This window comes from Nanorana parkeri, unplaced genomic scaffold (genome assembly GCF_000935625.1).
Source record: "Nanorana parkeri isolate BGI_ZX_2015 unplaced genomic scaffold, ASM93562v1 scaffold817, whole genome shotgun sequence".
Lineage (NCBI taxonomy): Eukaryota > Metazoa > Chordata > Amphibia > Anura > Dicroglossidae > Nanorana > Nanorana parkeri.
In genome coordinates, this window is record NW_017307085.1 from 587,808 (window position 1) to 606,142 (window position 18,335).

At 44.7% G+C, this 18,335-nt stretch overlaps 1 protein-coding gene across 1 annotated transcript in view; it reads right to left on the minus strand.

Moving 5' to 3' along the window:
• The window catches only part of LOC108794146 (multidrug resistance-associated protein 1-like), a 58,582-nt gene that overhangs the window by 30,075 nt on the left and 10,172 nt on the right, over positions 1-18,335 (minus strand). Inside the window, exons 4-10 of the mRNA XM_018565138.1 lie at positions 13,655-13,782; positions 11,713-11,890; positions 7,394-7,648; positions 5,931-5,996; positions 4,823-4,960; positions 3,404-3,550; positions 737-821 (exon numbers count right to left, since the gene is read on the minus strand). Of these exons, the coding sequence (XP_018420640.1) occupies positions 737-821; positions 3,404-3,550; positions 4,823-4,960; positions 5,931-5,996; positions 7,394-7,648; positions 11,713-11,890; positions 13,655-13,782 (997 nt within the window). The remainder of the gene's footprint in view (positions 1-736; positions 822-3,403; positions 3,551-4,822; positions 4,961-5,930; positions 5,997-7,393; positions 7,649-11,712; positions 11,891-13,654; positions 13,783-18,335) is intronic.

An 18,335-nucleotide genomic window follows, 5' to 3' on the forward strand; every position in this document is an offset into this window, starting at 1 on the left:
TTAGAGCCCTGTTTAAAACAGGGCTCTGTGGGGTCTCACCAGCACCAGGGCCTCACCAGGGCTCTGTGGGGTCTCACCAGGGCTCTGTCTGGTCTCACCAGGGCGAGATAGGGTCTCACCAGCACCAGGGCTCCGTAGGGTCTCACTGGTGCTCTGTGGGGTCTCAACAGCCTGGTTAGACCCTTCAGAGCTCTGGTGAGACCCCCTTAGTGCCCTGATGAGACCCCACAGAGGTTAAACCAGGGCTCTGTAGGGTCTCACCAGGGCTCCATAGGGTCTCAACAGCACCAGGGCTCCATAGGTTCTCACCGGTGCTCTGTGGGGTCTCATCAGCCTGGTTTAACCCTTTCAGCGCCCTGGTGAGACCCCACAGACCAGGGATCTGTGGGGTCTCACCAGGGCTCTGAGGGGGCCTCACCAGGGTAGCAGGGTTCTGTGGGGTCTCACCAGGGCTCTGAGGGGGCCTCACCAGTAAGCAGGGTTCTGTGGGGTCTCACCAGCCTGGTTAGACAGGGGGTTAACCCTTCCCTATGTTATCTAAAACATTAAAAAACAATTTGGGCTGGAGTTACACTTAAAAAATTTATCTGTTCCAACTTACATTCAAATTCAACTTAAGAACAAACCTACAGACCCTATCGTGTTCATAACCCGGGGACTGCCTGTATAGTAAATGTTAGCACGGGTTCTGGCTCTAAACCCTCCTTAGACATACTTCCTTTTATCATTTACTTACTTCCTTTAAAATTTGTTTCTATATTTTCTGGGACAAGTTCTTCACCGCAAAGGAAATTTTCCAGTCGTGCCAAAGAAACTCCAGTCTAAAAAAAATAAAATAATCAGTGACATTTGTTTGCAGTATATGTGGTGCAAAAAGATCACACTATACAAACTGACTGGGGCGAATGAATGAAAGTCACAACTAATATCAACCCATCATTTAGAGGTTTGCTTCTGTTTACCAGAGCAGTTTTTAAAAATGATAAACTGAAACTCACTGGTTGTCCTTTCCTCTAGTTTCCATAAATCAGATATGAAGAAGTTCCTATGCGTTATCATCTAAAGAAAAGAGGAAATAGGTACCCTACACGTCTAATGCAACCAGACAATTTCAACCATTAAAGGAGAACAATTTCAACCTTTAAAGGAGAACAATGGGCTTAAGTCTTTTCCCCATAGTTCTACTTAGGGTAACGGGAGGACACAAACTAGCGTCCTCCCGTCACCCTAGGATCAGTGTACCGCGAGATACAGCTATACTGAGACACCGCAGAATAGCGCAAGCAGCTGCTCGCGGTATACTGAGACGCCACAGCTGAAGCGGATCCAGACAATTGTGCCGGGATCCGCCCAGCTGCGTGACTGACAGCTGGCTCTGCCTATCTAGAGGCAGTGCTAGCTGTACCCGCCCCCTCCCCCGTCCGTTCCGCCAGTCAGCGCTGGCGGATCAGAGCGGGGAGGGGGGAATCCAGCCCCTCCCTTGTCGCGGCAGAGAGCCGTGACAGGATCGAGAGGTGAGCGAACGCCGGTATGTGTTCGCTCACCTCCCGATCTACTGAGCCGACCTGTGACAGTCTCATTGTCACAGGTCGGCTAGAACTATAGAGGTGAGTGAAAAGCACTTACCTCATAGTCCTCCTTTAATGGCAAAGAGCGATCAACTGAATGAATGTAATCACCAATAGTTTCTACTAGGGATGCACCGATACCACTTTTTTAAGAACGAGTACGAGTACCGATATTTTTTATCAAGTACTCGCAGATACCAATTACCGATACTTTTTCTTAAAGGGACAGGTCACATTTTTTCTAAAGCAATACAAACTAATGCTTTAAGGTCACTTTCTTAATATTATGATTCATGAGATGACGAGGGAGCATGACGCCGGCTTCCCGGCCAATCAGAATGCCGGGCGCTGCGTCATTACACGGCGCCCGGCTTCCGGATTTGCTAGCTTCCTGACCAATCGGGAAGCCGGGCAGCGCGTCATTGCACGCTACCCGGCTTCCTGATTGGCCGGGAAGTCGGCTCCATGCTCCCTCATCACAAGTGACGAGAGAGCATGGAGCCATTTCCTGGCCAATCAGGAAACCGGGCAACGTGTAATGATGCGCTGCCCGGCTTCCTGATACAGGAAGTACTCGTGCTAGGTATCGGAGCATTTGGGCGAGTACGAGTACTCACCCAAATACTCGGTATCGGCACCAATACCGATACTAGTATCGGTATCTGTGCATCCCTAGTTTCTACAGAAATTGTGAAATGATTGATACTGTCGGCAGGACTCTGCCCTGAACTGTTTGGTCTTTTTTGCAATCGTAGTTATATAAAAATTATCAAATTTGTCTAGAAATTGCAATGAGTATGACCAGCATTATACTCTTGGAAATTTTGTTGCTTTTAGTCATTTTTAAGAAACAATTCCTGGTCTTGGGCAGCCACAAAAACCCCAAAAAACTTTGATACAACACCCTTATTGAGTGGCACTAAGGAGGATCCCATCCCATTGTTATTATTTTATGTGCTGCAAATTAGGAAAAATGTTGCTGGAAGTTAAAGGAGATCTACAGTATGAGGTGAGTGATTTCCAGGCATCCTCATAGTTAGAGCCGACCTGTGACAAAGAAGCTGCCACAGGTCGGCTCTATTGATCGTGAAGTGAGCAGACACATGCAGCCAATCTGCTCACTTCCCTATCGCCTCCCTACAGTTACAAAGTTTTATTATACTTTTTACCAGTAGTTCACCAAGGGGAGGTAAAACTTAAACAGCAGAATATGGCAAATTACATAGACCCTTTCCATAGCCTTGTCCTTCCCTCCCCCTACATGTTTAGCTCCCTATCCTTATCTCTTAACAGATAATTAAACTATCTAAGCGCAGTTGATACCCCAGGCAGTGTTGAGGGATAGGCATGGAACTCTATGCCTTCCCCTCTCTTCCTCCATTTTTTTTTTTTTGTGTTATTTTATGTCGCATTCCCTACTTATACAGGAGGTTTAGGCCGGTTTCTTCCCGCTGACTAGCGTATTGAGATGACTGTTTGTACATGCAGGCTGATAAGTCCTCTGAAACTACCGATCTTACTGTTATGTCGACATGTGTATTCAACCTACTGTTTTGGACTTTGTATGCTCCTGCTCTTATACTTAATCAAAAATATATTGTTAAATAAAAAAAACTTAAACAGCAGACCTTTCGTTTTAGGTACAAGCTCTGCTTCAAAGATTTTTTTAGTTGTAGGGTGAACACTTTAATGATCAGTCCCTTGCACAGACATCCTTAGCTCTTCCACCAAAGTTAAGGAGATGAGTACTACAAATCATTGAATACCCCCCTCCCCCCACTCCCCCAACTTCCATGAAGAACCTCTTTAATGCAAAGCAACAGGAATATACTGACCTGCACTACTGATGAGATGACTGTAGGCAGATCGAACAATGGAAGTCGCAGGATGTTAAAGAGCGATATTGTAGTAAAAACTTTTGACGCAGTCAGAATGTTATCTTGATCTATCAGGAAATATACTCCAAATGTGGCAATGGAGACCTTGACAATAAAAGAAGGCAAACAATGTGTGTTATATATATTGTACATCACCCTATGCGATGATTTGAGTAGAAAGGATTTCTTCGTACATTCAACTTTTTGTAAAAAAAAACAACTACATTTTATGCTGATATCTGCATAGAGTCGGCAGGCTCATGAGGGTGGGGGTGACTCTAAACTCGGCAGGCACCATCTAGAACAGTGGTTCTCAACCTGTGTAACCTCAGGACCCACATTTGTCCTTGGTCATTAATCCGCGACCAAAGTTGCACTGCAATGGAACGCACGGCATTGCGGTACCGTGCGTTACGGGCGGGCGATTGAACTGTGGGCGGGAGGTGTGTTTGGGATGCCATTCAAATGAATGGCAATGCAATGCACCTCCCACACTAGAATTGCTTGTACAGCTCCCGTGGGCGCCCTGCAGAGGTGCTGGGAGCCAGAATGTGATGTCACTCCAGTCCTCTACAGGGCACGCGAGGGAGCTGTAAGCAATGCATGTATGGATGGAGCTCCCTCGTGGCCATAGCTTCAGCCCATCCAACCTCAGGCTGACAATCCGCGCCAGTCAGCAAATTCTGAATGGCTGCTCAGTGCAAGAACTGACGTTAGGGGGCTAGGGGGAGGCTGAGGAGCCTCTCACCTAAAAAAGTGGAAGGTAAGTTGCAACCCATTGAACACAGGGTCGCGACCCACTTTTGGGTCACAACCCACCAGTTGAGAACCGAGGATCTAGAAGACATAAAAATGGTCTTCACTTTACCAGCTGGTCTCCATCTGCATTTGCTCCTCTAGAAACCAATAAACTGTTAATAGAAAATGGATTTCCACTGGTCCCACTTCTCCAGTGTCTATAAACAGAGATGTGGCCACAGTGTTCAGGGGTGGAGTTTAGCTCAGGGCCAGGTACCCAAGGGTCCGTCACGGCTCTCTGCAGGCACAGGATCGAGAAGTGAGCGAGCGACGGTATGTGTTCACTCACTTCCCGATCTATTGAGCCGACGTGTGACAGTTTCATTGTCACAGGTCGGCTCGAACTATGAGGTTAAGTGATTTTCACTCGCCTCATAGTTCTCCTTTAAGCAAAAGTGATCCTGTAGTGACAGGGTCACTTTAAGATTATATTGGTAGCTATTAGTAACAGCACAGCAGTGCTTTCATCCATGTCACATTAAATACAGCCACAAGTCTTTTTTTCTCTATCCATATTACAACATAAAAAAAAACATCCCAACATATATAATGCAGTGACAACGCAACAGTACAGCTTACCATGAAAGGAATGCAGGTGAGCGTCAGCATAGAAAATGTGGTCAGATATCCAGAAGATTTTAGCACATCCATTTCCTTCTCCCTAATATCACCCACTTTCTTCTGGTAAGACGGTTCCCAGGCATACAGCTTTAGAATCTGCAGACATTGAACAGAATTCACATGAAAACCAGAATACGTAATAGAAGATGCTACAAGAAAGTATGGCGGGGACAGAGTCTCTTTGAAAGACTGTGCATAAGTGGAAATAAAAAATACATATATAAAACATTGCTTATGTAACTTATCCTTCTGATAGTTTATAGATGAAGATGTGTAATTTAAAAGAAGATCTGCTACTGAATAAATCTAAGAGGAATCTGAGATGATTTTCTTTCATCCTCTGTTATGTTATAAACATTAGATTATTTGTATCACTGGCTGCCCCTGAGGACCTTATAATCTGATGTCCTATAACAGCCACATAGGCAATCAAAGCCCAGCTTGCGAAAAAGCTAAAGGGAGACAGCCAAATAACCTCCAAATGGCAGTCCATCTGATTCAACTAAAATACCTTGTGAGTCACTGACCTGAAACAATATGAGTCAAGTCTGAAGTGATCTGCATGCTTGTGCTGGGCTAGCAACTTAGATATTAAACTACTAGAGCCATTTGATCAGGATGATTGCCAGTAAAGACTTGCAATGACAGCCACTGTATTTCTCTAAGCATGTTTCAATACATATACCTATGTGTTGTAAGAGTAAATTTGAACACACAAAGCATACCCATATAGGGAGATCATAGAAACTCTAGGCAGATAGCTTCTTTGATGGGAAGTGAACCCAGGACCCAAGTGCTGGAGGGCAAGTGTACTAATTTATATGCTGACAGAAGTTGTATCATGCTCACTGTACACCTTGCCCACAGTTCATGCAGGGTGGTGGTGTGATTTTGTGGATGACGCCACCATGTAGTCCTGGGAGGACAAGCATCTTTATCAGCTCACCTTGGTATGGCGATAATCTTGTCCTTTATCTCACTCTGCCTTGAGAGAGGGATCCTGTGAGGTCCCAAAACCACTAAACCAAAGTGTGCTGATATTTATTTTTCTAATGTATATTCTTACCTTTATTCCATGTAGGATTTCATTCAGTAACTTGATGCGTTTATCTTTACTCTTCAAATGGCTTTTCTGTGATGGTAGAAAATACGTTAAACTGGTAGACGTAATCCGGGGATCAACTCTAACTAATAGCAAAGAACTATCATTAAAGTGTATGTGAACCTGAACAATGAACTCCTCTCTGCTTTTCCTATGTTAAATATATCATTATAAAGTGTTTTGTTATATTTGTTTGATGGGTGCAAAACTACCTGTTGTTTCTCCATGGTTTGGAGAAGAGAGAGAGGCATTCTGTAGACCTAAAACACTTCCTGTCTTATGGTGACAATGCTTCTCCTTCATAGATACAGTACAGAAAGTGAGCGTTGTCACCCTAGTATAGGAAGTTTGTTACTTGCAGGATCACCAGGTGAAAATAAAAAACTAAAAAGTACACACCCATATCTAAAGACTAGAAGTTTCAATATATTCTTTTTTTTTTTTAGTTTTTGAGTTTAGAGAAGCTTTACGAACACCTGTTCTTACTTTATCAACTAAACATACACTGTATTTAGTATTTTGTTTTTAACAGTGGTTCACATGTGCCGTTTTTGGCCTCCTCTGTCCAGGTTTTGGTAAACCCAGAAGCAGCATTGATGGGGGACAGGATACATGGAGTAGGTATTATGCAATAAGATGAAAAAAGTACACAGTTCTCCATAGTTACCATTCAGATTTTAACTTTCATTACTCTTGCCCAAATAACCAACAAGGAATATATGTTTATATGGGTTAGAGTCCTTTGCTTCAGAGCCCTATGGCTCATTTGCTAGAAGTATAATAAATAAGTTACAATTTTGCAATAAAGCATCTTCTCTTAATAGGCTTTTACTTCAGTATGGAAAGAAGAAGTAAATATGAAGGAAGTGTTCACTAAATATTTTATTTCTGTACAAGTGTGGCAAAGCAACTACATAAATTTCCTCCCAACTTATCTCCTTTTCCCTATGATTTAGAGGGTGATTTTCCTTGTTGCTTGGCAGGTAGGGAACCAAATTTGGGCTGGTTGATCATGGAGACACAATTCAACGGCCTGACTGGTGGGCAACCATGCAAAACGTAGTAACTGTATTGAAATTCGCATGACCCCTGGAGTCAAGTTTATTTAGTAGACCCAATATCAAATAGCAATCCTTGGTACCGAGATTCAAGGGGGCATACCACTTGTCATCCAACTAAACTGTACATACAGTTTGGTAACGTTTGGCCATAAGACACCTAACCATGATGTTTTTCTGCCTCCTTACATTATTCTGAAGTTTTATTAGTAGTAGGAAGCAGATGACAAGGCTAACTCTAGAACTTACCATTCTAAATAAGAGCAATGTAATCTCCGATGTAACCTGCGCTCATTTAAACATTTACCTCCGCACATAAATACATTAAAAAATGCTGACCCTCTTTAAAACCAATAAACTTCCAAATACCTTCAGCTGCTTTACTTTAGCAGCAATGTAAGCGTTCAAAGGTATGACCAGGACCAGCACAGCCACACCAGCCAACACGGATGGCCCAAGCTCCTGCCACAGGAAGAAGATGGCCATGAGGATCTGGAACGGGGCGGACCACAGCAGATTAATGTTCACGGTGAGGTCCATGAGCTGCTGGGCATCCGAGGACATCAAATTTACCAGTTCCCCTGTTGTAAATTTCCTCCGAGTAGAGTTTGCCAAGTTCAGTGACTGAAAAGACAACAGGCTGATGTTGCAAAATGTGTCTTAAAAAAACATCTTGAAAGAGTTCAACTGTGACAACAAAACCTGGTATATAAAATGTTGAAGATGAACACACATATAATGACCACAATACATGAAACCAATTCAATTTCTGAAAGACAACTCTTCCTGTGAAAATGTGGAGAGAAAGTATAGACCGGAGGAGGCAAACTATGGCCCTCTAGCTGAGCTGCCATTACAAATTCAGTTAGGCATTGGAAGACTCTGACAGTCACAGGCATGGCTCCCAGTGGCAGATGAATGAGGAGATGTGTAGTTTCACCACAGCTGAAGGGCCTGGTATAGACTATTGCAGGGTCCCTTCCACACAGTCTCCGACCAGGAAGGGATCTGTACACGGATTCCCTGTTGATTGTTTTGATCCGTGTCCATCCAGTTATATCTTCCGTCTTGCGATGGAGAAAAAAAACTGAAATTACCGGACCCCATGCCGGTCTATGGGGAATCGGATGTAAACGGACCTCTGATCTGGCACCTTCAGGTCCGTTGACAAGGAACTCTGATTCTGATCGGAGATGGGGGTAACCTGATGTAAACGGACGCCCATCCTATTAGATCTGGCTGCCCACAGACTAAAACCATGATTCCGATCAGGTCCGTCTGAAAGACTAACAGGCAGACCTGATCGGAAAGCCGGTGTGAAAGGCTCTTAGAGTTATCAATGCAATTTTAATGTGACTCACATTTTTTTTTGTATGTATGAATAGCTGAGCCAGTAGCGACCAGAAAAAAAGTTCTGTTCCCATGATCAATCAGCATGATTGGGTGGAGGGGGGTGTTCCCACATATTCCCTTTTCCTTTGCATACACATTTGGCACGGTGTCAGGTCTTACACAGCATTTTAGGAAATAAAAGGGGTAATGTGTTTTTACATTGATAGACTTTACCAGGGCTTCATTTCAATAATTATCCTGCTTTCTATTTTGTCATGAGTTTGTCTTTAAAATGAAATTTGCTGTGTACAAACATAAGAAAGATGCATTATTCTACCATAAAAGACATAAAACATAGGACTGTGTTGTGTTAGTGGTGGTGGGGGGAGTACCACTCTGACCACTAGATGGTGCTATATCTCAGTCTCAATCAAGGAGACAATCTTGCAGCAATTTTAATGCCTAGTTTAATAATTTTGTCACTGGAAACTGAAAACATATTGTAACAGTTTGTGTCAGATTATTGTTGTTGAAAGCTGATTGAAATCTGGAAAAAAGTCAAGAAAATTACCAAGTATATAACCAACAATACTGCTAGGTAAGTAGTGGATAAGGGCTTGAAGGGAGAACGGACATTGTAACAGGCACTTTAAGCTGCGGCAATACTTTTATTCACTTTTTGGGAGTACATTGTTACTCTACATGTAACATGTTACAAACCAGGGTAATTCAAACAGAGCATATGATGAAAAAGTGCACTGGCAGAGGTAACCCTCAGTGAAAATGATCAACAGATCCAGTGACAGAAAGCTGGTATAGGCAAACCTCAACTTTCCCCAAGCCTCCCTATTGATCAGTAATGCTGCCCATCATCTTGAAGGGCCAATAGAATGTTCATTACAATGCCTAGATCTCTGGACCAATGATTGTTTTGTCATTTAGATTTCACTGAAGGTAACCTCAGGGCTGGATTTCCCACAAGGCCAACCAAGGCCCGGCCTTGGGGCAGCAGGGAGTAGAGGGGCAGCAGGGGTGTAAAATTCCTATCTCCCGATGCCTGCGACATGCAGTTCTGGCTGCCGGGTGGGTAGTTGTTTTCTACATTTAGCCTTGCTTTGGGCAAGCAGAACTAAATGTAGAGCGGGAAAGCCGCTGCCTGTTTCATACAAGTGATCTCAGAGATGTCGCTGAGATCACTTGTATGCATCCTGCAGATCTGCCATTCTCCGTGGGGTGGGGGGAGTGGGTGGGGGGATGGGTAGGGGGGCGCATTGAGGAACCTGGCCTTGGTGCAGCAGAGAGAGTAAATCCGGCCCTGGGTAACCTTATACATTTATTCATCATTTGCCCAGACTGAGTTGTCTAGATGTGCGACAAGTTAAATTCAAAGCCCTTCTTCAGGCATAGCAAAAAAAAAAAACTACCCTTGCAGTGGGGCTGCCCTTGCATTGCAAAGGTTAAGTGCTCGATTATGCCTAGGGGACTGGAGTAAAGCAGATTTTTTTACCTGATCCCCCGCTCCCCTGGCAGTCAGCGATCACCTCTCTCCCCTATGCTCAGGCTGGTGGAATGTCACTCGGCATCTTCATGTCTAATGCAGGTCTATGGAACCTGGCAATAGAGATGATGATGTCAGAAGTCTTTAGACTGTTGGATCCAAGGGGAGAAGAGGTTGTGCAGCCTGGAGGGGGATAGAGGGAGCCAGGGGGAGTGGGGATCAGTTAAGTAAAATAGCTTTTTCTTGTATCCTAGGTATAAACGAGCACTTACCCCTTACCCCTTGTAGCGTGGGGGCAGCTCCACTGCACGGGTAGTTCTTTGGTTTGCCTGGAGATGGGTTTTATTGTGAGCAAATGAATCAGGGACACGCAGACCTACAGTAAGATGGGAAAAGGCAAATGTAGCCCGTTATCTATATTTCAGGTCTGCCGATATGCAACATTTTTTATAGGTAAGGCCTTGTTCACACCAAGCGCGGAGCAGGTGCAGACCAGAGCAGTTACAGACCGGAGCAAAACTGCGTCCAATGTATTCCAATGGTATTTTTAGCTCCAGTTCACATAGCAGCGTTCAGTTCCAGAGCAGGTAAAAAAAAAACTGCAGCAGGCCCTATTTTACCTGCTCTGGAATGCATCAAAAATGCATGCAAAGGCCTGGAACACACTGAAAGCCCATGTTAAACTAAAAAAAAAAAATATTTTTTAAAAAAAACCAAAAACAGCCCGGAACGCATCAAAAACACGGCACAACCCACTGCACTGCGTGTGCAGAAACTCATGCAGATCTGCTCTGCATTTGGTGTGAACAAGGCCTCAAAGTCAAGGTAGCTTTTAGTTCCAGTCAATGATAATAAGAAAAGCAAAGTAGCACTTGTAGTTCTTCAGCAGTTGGCAAGCCCATGTTTGCTCAAGCCTGAGCAAGGTACAGTACTGGTTTTGCCAATCCCGGCATGTTATATATATATGCAATGAAAAGAATACTGAACATTAATGATTAATTTCTAACTATGAGCTGTAGTAGTCAGAACTCCACAATCACTCACATTAACCTACACAGGCGTGTCACACTTCAGTGAACCCTCTGAACCTTTTCATCCAGCTACCTTATAGGTATTCCCAGGGTTATTAAATAAAATGGAGCAGAACGTTGGGAGCTTAGGTCATAACCTTTATTGGCTAACTTGAGTCATTGAAGATGCAAGTTTTCCGCATTTATTAGATTCCTTCTTCAGGCTTTATATAGTTTGGAAAATGGTTATGAAACCCACATATTTATAAACAAGGAGGAGCAATAGATATCTGGGTTCAGAACCATTTTCAGAATTATATAAAGCCTGAAGAAGGGATCTAAGGAATCCCGAAAGCTAACTTCATTCATACGTTTGCTACATTATGTAAAATGGTGCTTTCCTCCTCCTTTACTAAATTTACAACAAAAAAATGTTAAAAAAAAAAATAAGAAAAGGTGTTTCTGAAAAGACCTGCCACCTTTCAGCTAGGTGCAACTAAGAAAAAAGGTCTATAGCCCTGAGATACACTTCAAGTAAACCTTTCCCAGCAGCTCACTGACTAAGTTTATGCGATTGCAATCAAGGTGGAGAGATGACTGGACAAAGAGTGCTTAGCACCTACTGGTGGCCATATTGAAGCATCTGGACCTATAGCAAAGAAACAGGTATTTGTTTTTCTCAACTTATAAGCCCTTTCATTTATCTGTCCATGGCTGCAGCGACCTCTTGTATTGAAGGGTCTGGAGACACTTTCATAAATAAGGCCGAATGTGAAGAATTAAAAACTGTCTTACAAATGTTTTGTTCTACTTTATCTGATTGGCAGTTCCATGTGTTTCCATCTTACCTTCTTATATATCATCCCAATGACAGCCGTTTTAAATTTCACCGCAGTCAGCATGTTGTATCTTTGGTAAAGTTGTAGGATCAAAGTTTGTAGAATGGTGACTATGAGAAGAGACACGGCAAACATATAGCCAGTCCTGGAGTCGCCCGACTGCTTCTCGCAGAAAGTTATCATCTGCCTACAAGAGAAAAGACAATAAATCCTTTGCTGACTATGGACTCCTGGAAGAAGGTGATGGGGGGGAAAGTGTGCTATAAAAAGGTAGAATGGCTTCTCAGCAGGCCGCAGCCTGGGAACTCCTTGTGATAGGAGATGCAGATAAGTTGAGATGCAGATTGTACTTCTTAGAATTTTGCTAGCATAACTAAGCATGGTTATTGCTGGTTCTATGTATTACTGCCCTGTACAGTATATGATGCCTGTATTTGTTATCAATGGGCTACATGTACACATTACTTATTAATGTACATCTAATACATTACACAAACACACACCCACACCCAGTACACATCTACAATGTACATCTACAATACCTGTACATCTCCAATATATTCATATTAGAGGTGCACTGAAATGCAAATTTCAAAACCGAAATTTAAAAAAAATGTCGGCCCGAAACCGAAAATGTTTTTATTTTAACTTTTTCCAAATTTTTTTAAAATATTTTATTTTTGATAAACTTTAATTTTTTTATATTTTTATTTATTCATTTTTATTAAATATTTTTATGTTTTACTTTTACTTTTAGGGGCTTCGGGGAAATATTGGGGGTCTAAACAGACCCCTGATATTTCCCTTTTAAAATAGAAAAAAAAGATTGGAGACAGAGTCCTCAATCTCTGTTTCTGTATCCGCTATTATAAATGAACAGGAATCCTCTATACTGAGTGTTCCTGTCCATTCATAACATGAGGACAGAGTGTGTTTACTATAACCACAATCATGAATGAACAGGAAGTGATGTAGATCACTTCCCATTCATTCATAATTGAGGATGTAGTAACCATGCTATGTCCTCAATTATGTACAAACACTCAGTGATTGTACTCGCTCTCCTTCCTGACAGCTGTTACAGGAGGCTGGGCGAGCGGTGCAGGGACAGGAGGCAGAGCGGTGTGGGAGGAGAGACACTGGCCGCTCGAAGCGCTCGGCCGCCTGTGACAGTTTCTCTCCTCCCCGCTGGGCGCTGCTCTGTGTCCCAGCGGGGAGGAGTGAAAGCAGGGATGCGCCGCTATATCGGCCAGAAAATTGCACTTTTGGCATTATGTTTCAGCGGCCGATATATCGGTGCATCCCTAATTCATATACATTAATACATATCTACAATGTACATCTACAATAATCTCCCTTAGCGCACTCACGTCTAATACACTGCATTAGACATGATGACTTACGGATCCTTAGCCCACCAGAGCCTTGGGGAGGAGAGATTGTGGGGACCAGTCTAGCAACCAGGTAGGACGGAGGATTAGGTGAGTTTATTTTGTTGTTTTACTAGCTGGCATTTGAAGTGGTAATTTAGCTGGTTGCTGGTTGCCCTCCGTATCGGGCCGCTCCCGAGAAGGACAGGTGATGTGTGTGATTGTACGCAGCAGCCTGCTCTTCTCTATGGGAGTACGTGGCCGTACGCTCACCTGAGCTGCACATTTGTCCGGGTGTCCATACTCGTACGCATACAGGATGGATCCTGCCTGCGTCCAAACACAGACACCCGCGCGGATGTGCAGTTCGGGTGAGCAATCAGATGAACAGGCTGCTGCGTACAATCACATGCAGCACCTGTCCTTCCCGTGAGCGGCCTGATGCGGCCATGCACGCCGCACGGACCTGTACAGGCCAGCTCTTAGCAGTGTGAATGAGGCCTTAAGACAATAATAATATAATGAATTAATAAAATGAATAATTGAACAAAACCTTGTTTGATGAAATGCATCTCACTCACTTTAAAATCTGGGGGCTTGTAAATGCCAAGACGTCCGCCATTACTTTCATCAGAGCCACATAGATTAGAGAATACTTGAAGGTGCTCCATAATGCTCTCAGCAATGACGTCTTCCTGGAACTGGAATCCTGGGAAAATACAACAATGGAGACACTATTTCAGTTACTACTAAAAATCTGCATAGAAGAAAAAGAAGAGAGAAAACATTAACAGGGTTATTCACAAAAGGGTGAAGAGTTTGGAGGAGGCCGGAGAAGGGAACAATAAGGCCAATATAGCTGAACTGGAAAGTGAGAATTTTTCCAAATCAGCTATTTTGGCCTTATTGTTCCCTTCTCCAAACTCTTCACCCTTTTGTGAATAACCCTGGATGTAAAAAGGAACAAATAAAACAGTTCTCTACTGGCCATATCGAAGGATTATATTCAATGTACAAGTTTTCATATCATTTATAATACAAAAGAAGCTCCTAGTGAAATAAGATTTTATTGCTACTCGTCTCTACCTTCTACATATATTGTCTACTGCTGATCCAACCATGCTTAAAGGACAAGGGGATTTTTAGTACGCTCATCCTTTATAAGCCAAACTTTAGGCAGTTTTCTTTTGAATGGTCCTCTAGGCAGTGTTTAAAACAAAAAGAGGTTTGGCTACAATACACTTTTTAGGTTATTTATTAATTCATTACAGGTATTTATATAGTGCTGACAAATTATGCAGCAGTTTACATATTGCACATTCACATCAGTCCCTTCCCCTTTAAGGAGCTTACAATCTAAGGTCCCTATCTCACATACATACAGGACCAATTAACCTACTAACATGTCTTTGGAGAGTGGGAGGAAACCAGAGAACACCCATGCAAGCACAGGGAGAACATGCAAACTCTATGCAGATAGCATCTTGACCAAGAATTGAAACATGGACCCCCAGTGCTGTAAGGCAGAAGTGTTAACCACTACAACACTGTGCTGCTAATACTTTCTTTCTTACTTTCTTCAAAGCTGAACTCCGGGATAAGCAAATATTGTCTGAATACAAGAGTCATGTGTATTCTTCCTGGAATCTTGGTGCACTTTGTGTATTTGTTCCAGATCTGTGCAGTAATCCCGTGTGAAACTTGGAGCTTCCTGTAATATAGACCGGTCACTGCTGCTCTCTCTCCTTGTGCAGGCTGACTGGTCTTGTATCCGCCCCCTGCTGTAGCTTTTGTTTTTTTTTAAACTAAAGTGGGTGGAGCCTGACGGGTCCCTCTCACAGCTCTGCTCTGTGCACAGGATATGTACAGCTCAGTGATGATGTCACTGCTACTTTAACATAGTAATATCCAGGTTTGCCAAAGCATTTGGTGCACACAAAGTTGATTTACAGTATCTCCTTTTTGGCTATTGAGGAATATATTTGAATGGAAGCTTCTGTGTCTGGAAATCAGGTTTAAGGTAATCAATAGTAACCGAGAATATATTATACTTTTTTTTTTCATTTTGGATAGAGTGGGGAAGTTTCCCCCTCCTGTCAGGTTTATATTGCAGTTTGTGTCCCCGTTAGGTAGAGTTGCACTCCATATATGTCCTGGTGACTAGAGATGAGCATGGGCTTGCTGTGAACCCAGTTTGCCTTAGTTTGCTCAAGCCCACTAGAAGCTGTGGCCAGTGGCGTCACAAGGAGAGTGCGGCCCGCACCCGCGTGCCGGGTGAACGTCCCCTCCTCTCTCTGCCGGCGTCCATCACCAAGATGGCCGACGGCAGGCATCAATCAGATGGTCGCGCATGCGCGAGTTGACGTCCTGCGCACGAGCGATGACGACACGGCGGGGTGCCACCGGGTCTAGAGACCGGGCGACACCCGGCCTCTGGACGCCCCTGGCTGTGACCGTCACCCCCTCCCCTCCTGGCCCAATCAGTGGCAGCAGTTGCGGTGGGGACATTCCCTACTCCTTTGTGATCTGTAGCTGCCGCGTGAGGAATGTACCTGCCTCAGCTATTTGGGCTGGGAGGAAGGGGTGACTCATAGTTTTGAGCAGGCTTGGGCAAACTCCAGCGAAATTGGGGCACACCAAGCCCAGGTTCAGTGGCGGACCTAATAACCAAAGGGCCCTGGTGCAAGATTTTATCCTGGGCCCCCCTCCCAAGCTGGGGGGGGGTGCGCGGGAGCGCATCACACTGGCCTCCGCAACCCCCCCCCCCCCAGGGGGTCCCTAATGTTGCAGTAGCATGCTGGACTTACCTGAGACCCTGCAGAGCACACCATAGATCCTGCATAGCCCACCTGAGACTCTCCCAGATGGGTCTGGTCGCTGGGGTCCCTTTCCCTGTACCTCCTCCCAACTCTTCTTACCTGCTGCTGCTGGGGCCCGGCCTCCTCCACCCCTCCCCTGTCACCTCTGCCATGCGGCCCGGGTACAGTTGATACCCATGTAAGAGGCTGTCCAGACCCCTCACATGGGTACCGGCCATACCCCCCTGATGGCGGTGTTCTATCAAAGGTTGTGACTACGTTAGAATGTGTGACCGGTGACGTGGTCACACGTTTTAACATAATCCCGCCCAGTTTTTCGGCGCTGGAATGTGTGACTGCCAATAGGTGAAGCATTCCAGCGCTTTCCCAGCTGTACCAGGGCAGAAAGGCATCGCAAATCGCATGTGCAGGAGAACCGATCTGCCCTGAAACAGCTGATCGGTCCTGAAATGTCACTTCTCTCTAACTGCGATCTCACATTTCACCGCACTCACAAAGTCGGATAGAAGTGACATTTCAGGACCGATCAGCAGTTCCAGGACAGATCGGTTCCCTGCACATGCGATTTGCGATGCCGATCTGCCCTGGAACAGCTGGGAAAGCGTTGGAATTCTTTACCTATTCCACCGCCGAAAAACTAGGCGAGATTACGTTTAAATGTGTGACCACGTCACTGGTCACACATTCTAACGTAGTCTCAAACTGTGATAGAACAGAGGCCTGTCTGTAATCATTTAATCAGAGAAATAGATTATAATAGGGAACATTACAGTGTAATATTCCCCATTATAATCCACGTCTAATGACATGATGTAAGACACCCCCCCCCTTCCCCCGCTCAGACTCACCCTTCCAGGAGCAGCAGCCATGTGTCGATGTGTGCACTCACTGCAGGGGGCGGGGCGTGTGACACACACACGTCTCCTGTGACTCACCTCCCCTCCCGCCGCCTGTTACTATGGACGCGGCCGGGAGGGGAGGTGAGTCACAGGACCCGCCCCCTCACTAAGAAGCCCGTCGGCAGTGCGAGGCCCCGGTGTTCTAACACCGGGACCCTGCACTGCCCCATATTGCAGGACCGGACCCAACTGAGGCTGTGGGGGTGCCCAGGACCGGACCCCACTGGGGCCCCCCCACAGCCTCAGGCCGCGGTGTGCCGGCACCGCCCGCAGTTTCGCCACTGCCCAGGTTCATCACTACTGGTGACCATGGTCTTGGTAGAGAAAGTGATAAGAGATCCAGTATATTAGAGCTATTACAGGAACAGGAGGTGAGAGGAAATTTTACCAGTAAAGACACCTGTTCCAGTGAAAACTATCAAAAAGGGGATATTTCCTACTCTATCCAAAACTAAAAAACAACAATGGCTTGGAGTTCGGATTTAATTTGATAGTTAAGTCCATCTAAATCTGCTGGTGTATCCAGAGGCGCAACTAGAAACCCCAGGGCCCCGGTGCAAGAAACCATTGAGGCCCTACCCCCCCCCCCCAATAAAAACATGATTTTGATACTTTTCATTTAATAGAAGAAAAAAAAAAAGGTATGTTTTTTGTTTTTTTTCAGGGCTAGTTCACACCAGCTCCAGTGTGTTCCGGCCGATTTAGTGCTGGAACACACTGGATTGCAACCCGTCCAGCTCACTGCGTTCTGGGGTGTTCCAGCAATGCATTAAATGTAAATAATAACAGCTTTTTAACCCCCCCCCCACACACACACACACAAAACACACACACATTTGTGCATCCCTACTTAATAATATAATGTATTGCTGGGACTTGTGGTCCTGCATAGTTGGTGCTATTCTGTATTGCTGTATAATCATTATACAGTAATGCAGAATAGCTCCAACTATGCAGGACCGGGTCTGGCAGTCTCCGGGTCCTAATTTAGGTGGCCGGAGACTGCCAGATGACCCCGCTCGGAGCGCCGCCCACCGGAGCAGCAGTGACGCGACGCTCGGCGAGGTAAGTAAGAAAAAAATACGCCGCAGCGGCCAGTCAGGTGAGAGGAGCTCCAGGTGGGGTTCATAGAGTTACAATTCTCCCCTGCTAACATGAATAGGTTAAACCATGATCCATAGTACATAACATGTAGTTGTACTATGGATCATTGAAAGTCACCTGTCCCTTTAAGAAAAAGTATCGGTAATTGGTATCGGCAAGTACATGAGGGGATGTACTTGTACTTGGGCCTGAAAAAGTGGCATCGGAACATCCCTAATAATAACAGCTTTTAACCGTCCGCCCCCCCACACACACACAGGTGCATCCCTACTTCATAACATAATGTATTGCTGGGACTTGTAGTCCTGCACAGCTGGTGTTATTCTGCATTGCTGTATGATGATTATACAGCAATGCAGAATAGCTCCAACTATGAAGGACTACAAGTCCCAGCAATACATTATAATGTAAATGATAATAACAGCTTTTAACCCCCCGCC